General features: G+C 34.8%; 1 protein-coding gene across 1 annotated transcript in view; it reads left to right on the top strand.

The window, feature by feature from the left end:
* The window catches only part of LOC145239807 (2-amino-3-ketobutyrate coenzyme A ligase, mitochondrial-like), a 47,660-nt gene that overhangs the window by 10,042 nt on the left and 23,525 nt on the right, over window positions 1–14,093 (top strand). Inside the window, exons 2-3 of the mRNA XM_080103331.1 lie at window positions 5,167–5,384; window positions 6,639–6,728. Coding sequence (XP_079959457.1) covers window positions 5,167–5,384; window positions 6,639–6,728 — 308 coding nt within the window. The remainder of the gene's footprint in view (window positions 1–5,166; window positions 5,385–6,638; window positions 6,729–14,093) is intronic.

Raw genomic sequence — 14,093 nt, 5'->3', positions numbered from 1 at the left:
GAGTTTAAAATCTCTCCTTAAAAAAAGGGGTTGTTAGTTTTGTTGTTTTTTGGGGGGTTTTAAGATTTTCAAGTGGTCTTAAATTTCTTGATCAGGAGTGTATAATACAAGATTTTCTTTTGTTTTTGAAATAGAAAATAGAACAAGGATCAATGAAACACAAACCTGTTCCATTGGCTAAGTTCACGTGGGGACCATCAATACATATATATATAGTTCATAGGAAATACAAGGACTTATGCCTCTTTGAGTAAGTTCAGTCCACAGTTTAAAATCAGTCCAATGGAGTTCTTGGGTCAAAACAAAACTTAAAAAACCCGACAATCTCGAATGTTCGATGGCCCTTGCAGGGAGTCACGCTTATTAGTTTAGGTTGCAAGGAATTCATTCCTTTAATTCCATTCAGATTAAAATATTGTTCCATCTCTCTCTCTCTCCTCTTTTCATGTTCTCAGTATTCCCAATTGATGTCCTTGTACCATCCAGTTAGGGAGTTACCCTCTTTATGATTACATAAATGGTTGTTCTATTTTAACCATAACTTCAGCCCATGTGGAGTTTTTTTCATCCCTTTCATTCTCATGCGAGCGACTTTTTTGCTCACCTTCCAACATCCGATGACAGCCGAAAAAGTGTCTCTTCCAAACAGCATGTGTCGTTGTCCATGGCATGGGAGGTTGCCCACTCACACACGTCAAACAAATAAGGATCGTTTATTACCTAACTCCAATGGCTTGTTTTAATTCTTTTTTCATGTATGTGACAAAACTGCCTTGTCTTATGGCAACACTGTTTTGCAGATCACTTGACATTGCCTGTCACAGGAACGTCACAATACAAATATGTGATTCATTCGAAAGATTAAGTTTTGGCATTTATAGTTTAAATACAATTTTGGGTATATGCCCCCATACACACACACACGGCTCACATGTATATGGTGTAATCTAAAGGTACAATTTTTACAGACTCTGTGCATTAAATTGGGCTGTATTTCAGCAATAATGTGTCTAATGTCTTTCAAATGGTCTAGTGTCTGTTTTTTCCGCATAGACATATGAGGGGTGTGCAATAAGTAATGCCCCTGACCCACTTCCAGTTGTCTGGTCTAACTGAAATTTTGCATGTGCAATGATTTATATCTTTATGGGTTATGTGGCAAATTACAGCTCTGAACTAATTGTGGTTTCTGTTTTACAGGTGTTTGAACTGAGTCAGGTGTGAAATGGAGCCTGTTGAATGTCGAGCAGTGGTCTGGGTTTTGTATTTGAAAGGACGCACACCACAGGAGACTTTTGAGTAAATGAAAGAAATTTAGGGTGATAATGCCCCATCATATGACCTTGTAAAACGCTGGCATCGTGAATTCAAACATACCCGGAAGTCTGTGGAAACAGCTCCCAGATCTGCCCCCCCCTTCTGCCATTGATGAGGCATCCGTCCGTCAAGTTGGGGTTGCCATTTTGGAAGATCAGCGCATTACTATTCGCCAAATAGCCCAAGATGTCAAGATTAGTACAGAGTCTGTGGAAACTATCATTCATGACCATTTACGTATACATAAGATATCTGCCAGATGGATTCCCAGGTTGCTCACACCATTCCAGAAGCGAGAACGTGACGAGTGCTCGAGGATGAATTTGGAGATGTGCCAAGAAGATGAGTCAAAGTTTTTCAAAAGACTGATTACACAGGATGAAATCTTGGTCCATCACTATGATCCAGAGACTAAAGCCCAGTCAATGCAGTGGAAGCACTTGGACTCACCAACTCCAAAGAAGGCAAGGGTGCAGCCCTCCGCTGGCAAGGTCATGCTCCCAGTTTTCTGGGACCAGGACGGAGTAGTGATGACAGATTTCCTGGCAAATGGTACCACAATTACAGGAGCCTATTATGCTTCACATTTGAGGAAATTAAGAGAAGCTATCAAAATCAATAGGCGGGGCAAGATCAGCAAAGGTACCCTCCTCCTGCAGGACAACGCTCCGGTTCACAACTCACATGTCGCCAGATCAGAAGCACGGGCATGTGGTTATGAAATCCTTCCCCATCCTCCCTACTCTCCTGACCTTGCACCCTCTGACTTTCACATCTTCCCAGCCATGAAGTTGTTTTTAAAAGGAAAGCGTTTCCCAGATGATGCAGCCTTGATTTCTGAAGTCACGTCGTGGTTGGAGGACCAACCTGGGGTGTTCTACAAAAACGGTCTCCAGAGCTGCATCAAACGATGGGAGAAATGCATAACTCTGGGTGGTTCCTATGTGGAGAAAGACTAATAATTGAGCCAAGTGTCGTTGCTCTACTGCTATGAGAAGTGGGTCAGGGACATTACTTATTGCGCGCCCCTTGTAGGACTTTACATATCTCCCAAAGAAAATAATGAATAAGGTGGCCAGTTGATGAGTTCATTTCATGAAATTATTCTTTCATCAAATGTAAATAAAATAGATTTGCACAATTTGCAAACACTGCTCGGATGCCAGTCTCTTCATGATGAATTGCCAAACCAAGCTGAAGTAAAAATAACCAATAGTTGTCAAATCTGCAATAAAAGAAAATAGGGAAAATTTTAAGTTTGTTGCCTATAAGAGAAACCCCCTACATAATAAAATATAACATTACAAATGTAAGTGTGTCTTTACATTGGTGATCTTTCAAACCGACACATTTCAGGTGAAAACATTATTACGTATTTACATGTTATGGTGAAATTAATAGCAATTTCAAAAATTAGAAAAAATGATTCAGTATTTTTAATAAAAAAAAAATCCACAATTACATTAAGCAATAAGTTAAAAAAATGGCTGACCTTTTATTTAAGTCAAGGGAGATAAGTCAATTTGCCGCACAAATCTTCCACATTAAAACATGCAATAAAACTCGATAATTCAATAAATTCTATTTTTACTTGTAATTATTTTCCTACGGGATCATTTTTAGTAATTTTTGGAATTTATATTTTGCCATTATACATAAGTATGTGAGGCTTTCGTCTGAAATGCATTGGTTTAAAAGTAACGACACACTTACATTTGTAATGTTATATTTTCTTATATAGGATGTTTTAATGTAAACAAGCACCCAAATGTATATTATAGAATATTAATTTATTAAAAACCGTTTATAAAATAAGTATGCAAATTAAGAATACTTGAAACTGTTTATGGGTGTTTGCAGATTATTATATATACGGTATTTCACAATGTTATGATTATAATAGAATTAAATAAGCATAATTAGTTTTGATGCTTTTGTCGTTGCTTTATGCTTTTTATTTTATGAAAATTTTATTGGTAGCCCATTTTAATGAGAAATGGCTTCTTTATTCCTTTTTTTTTTTTTTTTTTTTATAACATTCGGGTTACCTTCAAATTTTAAAAAAATCAAATTTTAAAGACATTTTGTGGCATGACCTCTGGCCTTGGCAGAACCACATTAACATTTAATATGAATTTGGGTCTGGATGTTATGTTTTAGCAAAATCAAAGGATCTATATGGAACATATATGCATAATAAAATGAAACATTAAGAGAATAAGAATTACTAGGTAACAAGTGCTACCTGAAACAAAGTTTTTTTTGGAAGAGAAATTGATGAAAAATGAAATTTGATAACAAAACATTTTATACAAGAAAAAGAATATAAGTTATAAGGTTTTATAAGAATTTCTAAGTTTGCATTATTAGGTTGAGAAGAAAGTTCTTGTGGAATTTATACTTTTGATTTCAAATGATAAATTTTCAAATAAGTTTTCGTGATAATACCTTTACTTTATATATCATTTTAAAAAAACATCTATCTAATAGTCTAAATTACAATCGTTTCAAAACAAGTGTCTTTTCAGAATGTTGAATACAAGATGGAAAAAAAAGCAAATTCACACAATTTTCTAATTTCAATTCAAGCTAGGCTAAAAAGCTGCTGAAACACCTTGCGATATCAACGAAGCATTTGGCCTAGGAACCATTACTGAATGCACAGTAAAATAGTGGTTTAAGAAATTTTGTGGCAGTGACGAGTCTAGAAGATAATGGCGTAGTGGTCGGCCTTCTGATGTTGACAACAATCACCTAAGAGCCTTAATTAAAGCCAATCTACACACAATTGTTCAAGAATTTGCTTCTGAACTAGACATAAAGTATACAATTTCCAACCATTTGAAAGAGATTGGAAAGACAAAAACACTTAATAAATGGGTGTTTCATGAATTGAACGACAATCAAAAGAAACGCTGTTATGAAGTGTCATCTTCCCTTTTACGCCACAAGAACAATCTGTTTCTTGATCGGGTTGTGACTTGTGATGAAAAGTGTGTTCTTTACGACAACCGGCAATGCTCAGCTCAGTGGTTAGATGCCAATGAAACTCCACACTTCCCGAATCCAGAGTTGCACCAAAAGATCATGCTGACTGTTTGGTGGTCTGCGACCAGTCTCATCCATTAGTTTTTTGAATGCAAGCGAAACCATTTTGGTAGAGAAACACTGTCAACAAATGGATGAAATGCATCAGAAACTTCAACAACAACACCTAGCATTAGTCAACAGAAATGGCCTAATTCTTCTCCACGACAATGCCCGACTGCATCTTACTAAACCGACCTGGCAGTAGTTGAATGAATTTCACTACAAAACTCTGCCTCATCTGCCATACTCTCCAGACCTCTCACCTACCAACTACCACTTATTCAAGCATCTCAACAACTTTCTATATGAGAAATGCTTTTAAAACTTAAGTAATATCAACTATGCCTTCAGCGACTTCATTACCACCAGAACGCAAGATTTTTATATTACTGGCATAAATACACGTTTTGCATCGGTAAAAGTGTGTTCATTCTGATTGTGCTTATTTTGATCAATAAGGAGGCAAGATATGTTCATTTGAATTTAAAAGTTAAAAACCGCAAACACTTTCTTGTCAGCCTGATACATTCACGTATAGGTGTTACTTTTTGAGGTTTAAAGATATTTCCATTAGTTGCAAATTCAGAGTTAACACCTTCATGTCAAAAACTTGGTAGCTTTAGAAAATGACAAAGAGAGCGTATCGAAATGAAGCTGAGAAAGAAAGAGCGTAAACAATTAAAAGCATTTGCATTTTAACGTTCATTAAAATCACATCTCGATGTCTAATTTCTCACAATTTTTCTTTTTTATCTTCAGGAATCTCCTCTGCAATTTATGGCCACCAGCTAAAAGCAGGGACAGCCACTCTAAGTGCTGCAAAAGAAATTCTAGACTCCGGTTTGGACGACATCAAAAAGGCTGGAACATGGAAATCTGAAAGAGTTATTACATCTAAACAAGGATCAGCCATTTCAGTTCAAGGCCAAAATAAAACTCTGCTCAATTTTTGTGCAAACAATTATTTGGGATTATCGGTAAGTTTGGTGCAATTTTAATTTAGTGGTACTAGTGATCTGTGAAGGTGACTAACAGCAATTACCTAACATGACAGAAGTCAATCTGTATATTAATGAAATTGTTACCATTTTTATATTTATATGTTTGTGTTTCTCATCTCTGCATGACTTATATAGTTTTTTTTATTTACTGTTAATCATTTATTGAAGCAAACTTTTTTTTTTACATTGTCTAAAAATGAATTTAATTGCAAAACTAAATACACCAGAATGCATTTCAATTTCTTTGTAAAAAAAAAAAAAAAAAAAAAAAAGTAAATGAATAATAGAAGCAAACTTTTGAATGGTCGCAAAGTAATTTTCTTTTTCCGTGTAACTATTAACAAAAGAACGCTCAAAATGTCGGACTTAAATAAGCTGGTTTACTAATCAAAAGTTTTTTTCCCTGATTAATGTGTCATACTAAATTGATTTTAATGCAAATATTTTCAACATGTCATAATAAGTAAAGAAAAAAAAACGAAATTGGCAGCACTTCCACTACATTTGCATTATTGGGGCGATTTCTTCTCTTTGACATGCTCTCTTCTCTGCCAAACATTTGACGCATTCTCCTCCAGAATTTTTCCTCCTTATCACGTCAACTCCTCTTATATGCAAATAATATATTAAAACCGCACATAATGTCTTAAAAATATGCAATTTTTGAGATACTGCATATTGTCTTTCTAAAAAAAAAACTTACCTTCACTTAAACTTCACTGTTATCCTTATCTTTATAGTTGTTGTTTCACAACGTTTCAGCTAACTATTCCTCTGGTCTTCGTCAGGTTGTTAACCGCGACAGGATAGGAATGCTGAGTCTATTAACTGTATCCTCAGTAATTACTGCCTTCCATAGTTGTTGTCATCTTACCAAGTTTTGGCCAACTAATCCTCTGGCCGGTTGAAACTACTATTTTCACACAAAGTTCACCTACACTTCCAGGTGAGCATTGTCTGAAGATAGCAGTTTCAATCCAACCCAGAGGATTAGTTGGCCCAAATTTGGTTAAACGACAACAACTATGAAAGGCAGTAATTACTGAAGATACAGTTAAGAGATTCAGTATTCCTATCCTGTCGTGGTTAACCACCTGACGAAGGTTAGAGGAATAGTTGGTTGAAACATTGTGAAGCAACAACTATAAAGATGAGGACAATAGTCCGTAAATAAATAAAAATAATGAAAGTTCTTCTACTTTATTCTTTCTTATATTAATTTTTTTCCAGGGACATCCTGCTGTAATAGAAGCTGCCAAAAAAGCATTAGACACCCATGGAGCTGGACTCAGTTCTGTAAGATTTATATGTGGAACACAGGTAATATATTTTTGAATCAGTAATACTTATTGAAACTCCATGTTTTTTTTTTTTTTATCTGTATAAATTACTATTAAAGACTAGTAAATAAATGCCATATCTGGTCGCATTTTTTTTTTCTAGGTTGATAGCTCCACCCATAAGTGGCACTTTTAGAATTATGTAATATTTATACAAAATATTTATTTAAAATCTGACACACTACAAGGCCAAATGATAAATTTGTTGCCCTAAAGAAAACAACACTACAGCTTTATTTTAAAACTTTTCTTGAAAAAATCAATTCAGATAATGTAGTAGAGCTGACATCTATTCAAACTAGCCACCTTCAGCCTCAATCACCACCTCAATATGGGTCTGGAACTAGGAGCATGCCTTTTCCACAAGCGCTGGCAAGAGCTCAGCAGATGGTGGTAATCAGGCTGGCTTTGGTGTTGTGAGAGGTCATGTTGGTGATGTTCTCAACATGACCAAATGAAGTAGTCCAGCAGGTTCAGATCGAGGAAAGGAGGGGTTGTGAGAGAAGAGTACAAAGTCGTAGCATTCTTTCTGAAGCCAAGCCTAGGTCTCTTTGGACTTGTGGACCACCATCAAGTCCTGCTTCTACATCCAGGGTTTGCCAGCAGCCACCTGATTGCACCAAGGGATCACCACACTCTTCAGCACATCCAGGTACACTTTGATGTTGACTTTCAAGTCGACTTCGAAGATGTGAGATGACATAATGAAACCACACTTGAAACCACCTCAAAGACCATAACCGTGAGTCGTCCGATGTGTTGAGCTGTGCCCTCAAAAGTTGAACTGTCCGGATTTGCATTTTGAGGGTGCTGGCAATGGTCCTGTCGTCATAACTTTGATCGAGATTTGATAGAGAGCATGCGTTATACAGTGGCGCATCTCTGCTCTCACTCGTTAAACATTGTGTAACTTTCAGGCATGATAGAAGGCTCCTATCGCTATTCGGATTTGTACACAACTGACCTAATAGATGGCCTGCAGCAAAAAAAAAAAAAGAAAGCCGGTTTTCATCAAATGGAAATGGAATCATGTTGTTTTTTCTAGAGCGACAATTCCACCCTGTATATATATATTTTATGGGTGTGTTTTGAAATCTGACGTAAGTCCGAAGTCTGTGACATCACGTCAAAGCTATTATTATTTTGTTAAGATAATGTTTTTAGATTTATGAGAAAATCTAAATAGCTCAGTTCGTAGAATGTCAAACTGAAAAGCTCAAGGTTTAAATTTCAATTTCCGATCATGGCATTCACTTTATATGGGAATTTGATATCTAGCATTAATGCACTATTTTCCATTTCTAAAAAAAAAAAAGTTAATATATTTGTTTTTTAAAAAAAAAAAAATTGTGACTGACGAACATACATACATGCGCACACACACACACACACACACACACACACACACACACACACACAGAAACTGCCCCTTATATTACAAGTGATCTCTTGAAATGTCTGTCTGGATTAATGTTGAAAACAATATGTATATTCTGTAAAAAATAATTTTAATTTTAAAATCTATTGAAATTTCTAAGATGCTCATTGATTGGTTAGTGTGATTGTATTTCTTTTATCTCTTTTAGGGTCATGTTGATTGGCTGAAACGTAACACATTCACTGCTCCTTTAGGTCTCATATGTGCCAGGCTATATTATAGACTCAAATTGTGATGTGAGTTTTCTGGTTTTAGCAGAATCCACTTTTTTTAATTTAGAACAGGCAGATTTCTGCTTAAATCGATAGAGCCTTTCATGGACCTGATTTCATAGGTTTTATAATTTAATCCGTTTTTTCTTTTTTCTCTCTCTGAAAAGAAAAATTTGTGATTTCCCTCATGATGCTTCTCTCTGAAAAATGTTAATTTTACCATAAAGATTAAGACTTCAAGCAATTTCCATTTTAATACAGATCGCTCCAGACAAGGCACAAAGCCACTTGATGTAAGGGGCTAAAAAATTTTACTTAAGTGTCAAAAACTAGTCAGTGATAAGTGTTAGATAGATTCCGATCCAGAAAGCAGCAATTCTTCCCCTTTTTTTTTGGGGGGGGAGGGGACATCGCTCATTGAATGTGAGGACTAGAGGACAAAATAAGAGATTTATGAGAGCAGTAAGAGAGTTAGATAACGTTTGTTTCATTAAAGAATGATTTCTTGTGCCTTTCCACCCACATCAATATCTTTGTTTTAGTTTTTGACATTTTTAGTTGAAATTGATTGGAGTTGATGTTTTTCGTGTTTCCCTCATTGATGGTCGTCTGGTTTTGATGCCTTCCCAAAATGGGTATTTGTACTTGTATCAAATTGAATTTTTCTGAAACCGAATAAGACATCATACATAGAATTCTTTTATTGTTATCTATATATAAATACGATAGCGTGTGTGTTCTTTTGTGTGTCACGCTTTCCGGCAAATTTCATTGGTTGAGATTTAAGAATACACATGCTATCGTATTAATATATAGATTATACTAAATGTGAGTTAATGGATTTGGTAAGTGTTTAATGAGATCCCAGGCATAATTTCTGTCTTTTCAAGTAGAGGGGATGATAGTCTGACGTGTTTTTTTTTTTTTTTTTTTTTTTTTTTTTTACATAGGCATCACCACATTATCATGGTCAAGAGGCCACTCAAGGATAAGGGTTAAAGAGTGTACAGTAGAAATTGGACAATATAGTAATCATTAGTAATGAAAATTTGGTAAATTTGATAACTTATATGGAACGGCTCATCAAGAACTTATTTACGTTAGACTTGAACACAACCATATTGTAGTCAGCCGGAAAGCAGGAAAATGGAAGACAATTCCACAGGCGTGCAGTTCTAAGAAAGAAGCTTTGTTCATGGAATCTACGTTTAGGTTTAGGCACAGATAAAGAGTGGGGGGAATTATTGATAGTGTTTACAGCTAGATGAGTGTTTCTTGTGAAAGTTTGGCGAGGGGGGACCATAGATTGAAGCTCAGTCGAACACTTTCCATGAAAATAACGATACATCAGAAACAAACTCGCAACATCTCTTCTGTGAGATAGAGGTTGCAAGGAGGAGAAAAGGACATCTCCTACGAGGCCACGAAGTCTATTTTGAACTCTATCAAGGCAGGACAAGTCCTTTCTAGCAGCTCCTGCCCAGATGTGGCAACAGTATTCCATCCTTGGACGTACCTGGCTCTTATATAGATAGATAATAGCATCAGCAGTGAGATATTTACCGGATCGATAGAAAGATCCCACCATTTTTCCAGCGGCCTTGGCAACAGATTTGATGTACGTGTTCCATTTAAGATCAGGAGTAATGGTCAAGCCCAGAAGCTTGTCAAAACTTGAGGCCTCCTGAAGACGAGAGCCATTCATTTCAATTGATGTCAGATGTGGATCAGAATGTTGATGATGTAAAGAGAGAAGCTTTAAACACTTACCAAATCCATTAACTCACATTTAGTATAATCTATATATTAATACGATAGCGTGTGTATTCTTAAATCTCAACCAATGAAATTTGCCGGAAAGCGTGACACACAAAAGAACACAAACGCTATCGTATTAATATATAGATAACAATAAAAGAATTCTATGTATGATGTCTTATTGGTTTACTTCCAGTGATGATGTCATTATCTTTTGTTAAAACGATGGATATAATATATTTATAATGTACTACATTGACATAAAAATCACATGGATGTACTGCTGATTCTAAAATCAGGTAAATTGATCAGTGCACGATAGGGGTTTATTTACAATATTCAAAAAATCACCTAAATATATCAAGTAATCCTGAGTTCATATTTTCGTCCTTAATGTCCTCATGGCAGTAATTGCAAAAATTCTTCTGAAGGAAGGGGCGGTAAAGTCATTGGAATGCTGAGACTGATACTACACTCAGAAATTCATGTTAAAGTAATGGTTGCCTAATCTCTAACCGTGTTAATGTTTTTATATATTAATTTCGAAAAGCTGCTGAAGCAGTTTACAATTTAGACATTACATTATTTCATGTATTAATTTAACAGTGAGTTGGGGATATAAAGGCAGTTCCTGAAAGGGCTGAAACAGTTTACGATTTAAACATTACTTTATTTGATGTATATTTTTAACCATGGAGTGGCAGAGAAGAAGTCAATCCCGGGAATAGATCAGATAAGTGAAAATATATACTAGTAGATTACCCAGCGTTGCCCAGGACTGAATGAGGTTGAAAACATAGAAGCAGAATACCCAGCGTCGCCCGGGATCGAATGAGATAGGTAGAAGATATATACTATGAGAATACCCGGAATTTATTGATGTGTTTGTAATGAAATAATCAGCCAAGGCAATATATCAAAGTTATTATTTCAGTAAGGGGAGCAATAATGTGGGTATAAATTATGAAAAATGATGGTCGAAATTAGTAAAATATCCAAGAATTATGAAAAATGATAAAATGCGAGTTAATTGATTGGTGTGTTTGTAATGAAAGATTAAGCCCAGACAAAATATCAAAGTTCTTATTTTAGTAGGGGGGGGTGCATAATGTGGGTCAAAATTATGAAAAAGGATTGTCGAAATTAGTAAAATATCCAAGAATTATGAAAAATTATGAAATGTAAGTTAATTATTGGTGTGTTTGTAATGAAAGATAAAGCCCAGATAATATATCAAAGTTATTATTTTAGTAAGGAGGGGGTAGTAATGTGATTTAAAATTATAAAAAATTATTGTTAAAATTGATAGCATATCCAAGAATTATGAAAAATGATGAAATGTGAGTTAATGGATTGGTGTGTTTGTCATGAAATAATCAGCCAGACAATATATCAAAGTTTTTATTTTAGAAAGAAGGGGCGATAATGTGGGTTTAAATTATAACAACTGATTGTCGAAATAAGTACCATATCCAAGAATTATGAAAAATGATGAAATGCATGTCAATGTATTGGTGTTTTTGTAATGAAATAATCAGCCCAGATAATATACCAAAGTTATTATTTTCATAAGGGGAAGGCGATAATGTTGGTTTAAATTATGAAAAATGATTGTCTAACTTAGTAACATATCCAATAGTTATGAAAATGATAAAATGTGAGTTAATTGATTGGTGTGTTTGTAATGAAGTAATCAGTCCAGCCAATATATCAAAGTTATTATTTTAGTAAGGGGGTGGCGATACAGTTTTAACAAAAGGACTAGAATAATATGATGGTATCTTAATTCATACTGAGCGCTCACACTTTGTCCAGCAGCAATATATTACATATGAAAGATGCCGCTGTGGAATTTCCACAGGTTCCACTAGTACTTATTAATTTATTTTACAGTAATAGACTATTTTTACGAGGTTAAAAATGTTTATTTTTAAAATATAGTCCCACTCCTGAAGCATTGTTGATATTTGAATTATATTTGGAAAGCCAAACAAACAAACTCTATTTTTTTTTTATTTTTTTTTTTTTAATAACTCCTTATTTTAAAAAATTTGAAAGCCTCTTTTTCAAAAGTAATAATTTTTTTTTCCCTCTTTTTACTTATCTGTGACATATTGCTCTTTAGTAATAAAAGCCCACGCCATCTTGTTGGTTCAATGTTGATATGTGAGATTACATGCTGGCAGCACATGTTGAAATAATGAAAATATAGTTCCACCCTTGAAGAATCATTGATGTTTGAATAATATTTAGAAATAATATGATAAAGTACTTGGTAAAATTAATTTATATTTTATACACTTTTCTTTGAAGGTTCAGTACTCCATGTGAACAATACTTTAGAATACAATTGTGAATTACTTAGGACTTTTACACAGTCATGACTGACGGAATGAGAGCATGCTATCCACGTAGATTGAATAAAGGGTTCCATTCAAAATTCCGTGCAGTCTAGAGTTTAACAGAAAGATTCCCGAGTTTGACAAAATACGCCAGAAGAAGGTCATAAGTTACGTCAGTCAAAACGTTGTGAAAATAACATTCAAAATGAGAACAATAGTCCAAAGAATACAAGTAACCAATCTTCATCGCAAAAGTTTAGAAACATGTTTTTGTTTTTTGCTCACTTTAAATTATTTATCTGCTCACAAACTGAAATATATTAATCTTTAGAAAATGGTCTTTTTAGTTTTAAATTTTTTTATATATATATATATATATACACTTGTGCCCGATATTATTCATACCCCCCCTTGAAAATTGAGTTTATTAGGTGTAACTTTGTAAGAATTTATTGTTTACGTCCATATTGATACATATTCTTAATAAACCTCTTCTGATCATTTTCGTCATTTTAAAATCTCAGGATTCTTTTAATAAAAGAAATATACAGCTATTTATAAAATCTGCAATGTTCAAAAATAATCATACCCCCTCATTTTTTCAGTATTAATCGAGTTTCTGACTGTTTGTTTCCTGTTTGATTCTTATTTTGAATACTTTTATACAACCTTTGATTAATTTCATTTCGTTTTTTGCATTTTTCAGAAATTAAAATGATATCAACTGAAAACCAATAAAAGAATAAAAATTATTAGAATGGGGAAGAAAAAAGAGCTTAGTAATGATCTTAGGAATAAAATTGTGAATTCACATAAGGATGGTTTAGGTTACAAGTCAATTTCCAAGAAATTTGAGGTCCCTACAGCAACAGTACAGAGCATCATCAAAAAATTCCAGAGCCACCACACAACAAACAACTTGATTGGTAGAGGAAGGAAAAGGAAACTGTCTGCTAGAGCCACCAGGAATATTGTAAGAAGTGTTAATGCAAATCCAACCACCACTACTAAGGACATTTTAGAAAATCTGGAGTCTTCTGGCATAAAAATATCAAGGCAAACATTGCAAAGGACTCTGCATGAAAATGGTCTGAAAGGAAGAAGACCAAGAAGGACTCCATTGCACACCGGAAAACACCTTGCAGCACGTCTAAAGTTTGCTAGGACCCATGTGAATTCTCCAGAGTCCATGTTCTCAAGTATTTTGTGGACTGACGAAACAAAAATTGAATTGTTTGGCCATATGGATGCTTCTTACGTTTGGAGGAAGAAAGGAGAAGCTTACAACACAAAGAACACCATACCCACGGTGAAACATGGTGGTGGTAGCCTAATGTTTTGGGGCTCCTTTTCGGCTAGTGGTCCAGGTAGTTTGGTCAAGATAGATGGAACCATGAAGAAGGAGCAATATTTGGAGATACTCCAGAAAAACATTAGACAGGATGCGGAGAAGCTCCATTTAGGACCAAACTGGGTCCTTCAACAGGGTAATGATCCAAAACATACTGCCAAAATAGTCAAGAAATGGTTTGAGGATAATCAAATTAATGTTTTGGAATGGCCTAGCCAGAGTCCCAACCTGAACCCTATCGAAA

This window comes from Euprymna scolopes, chromosome 19 (genome assembly GCF_053919585.1).
Source record: "Euprymna scolopes isolate OS-2025 chromosome 19, ASM5391958v1, whole genome shotgun sequence".
Classification (NCBI taxonomy): Eukaryota; Metazoa; Mollusca; class Cephalopoda; order Sepiida; family Sepiolidae; genus Euprymna; species Euprymna scolopes.
This window is presented reverse-complemented; position numbering and strand designations above follow the sequence as displayed.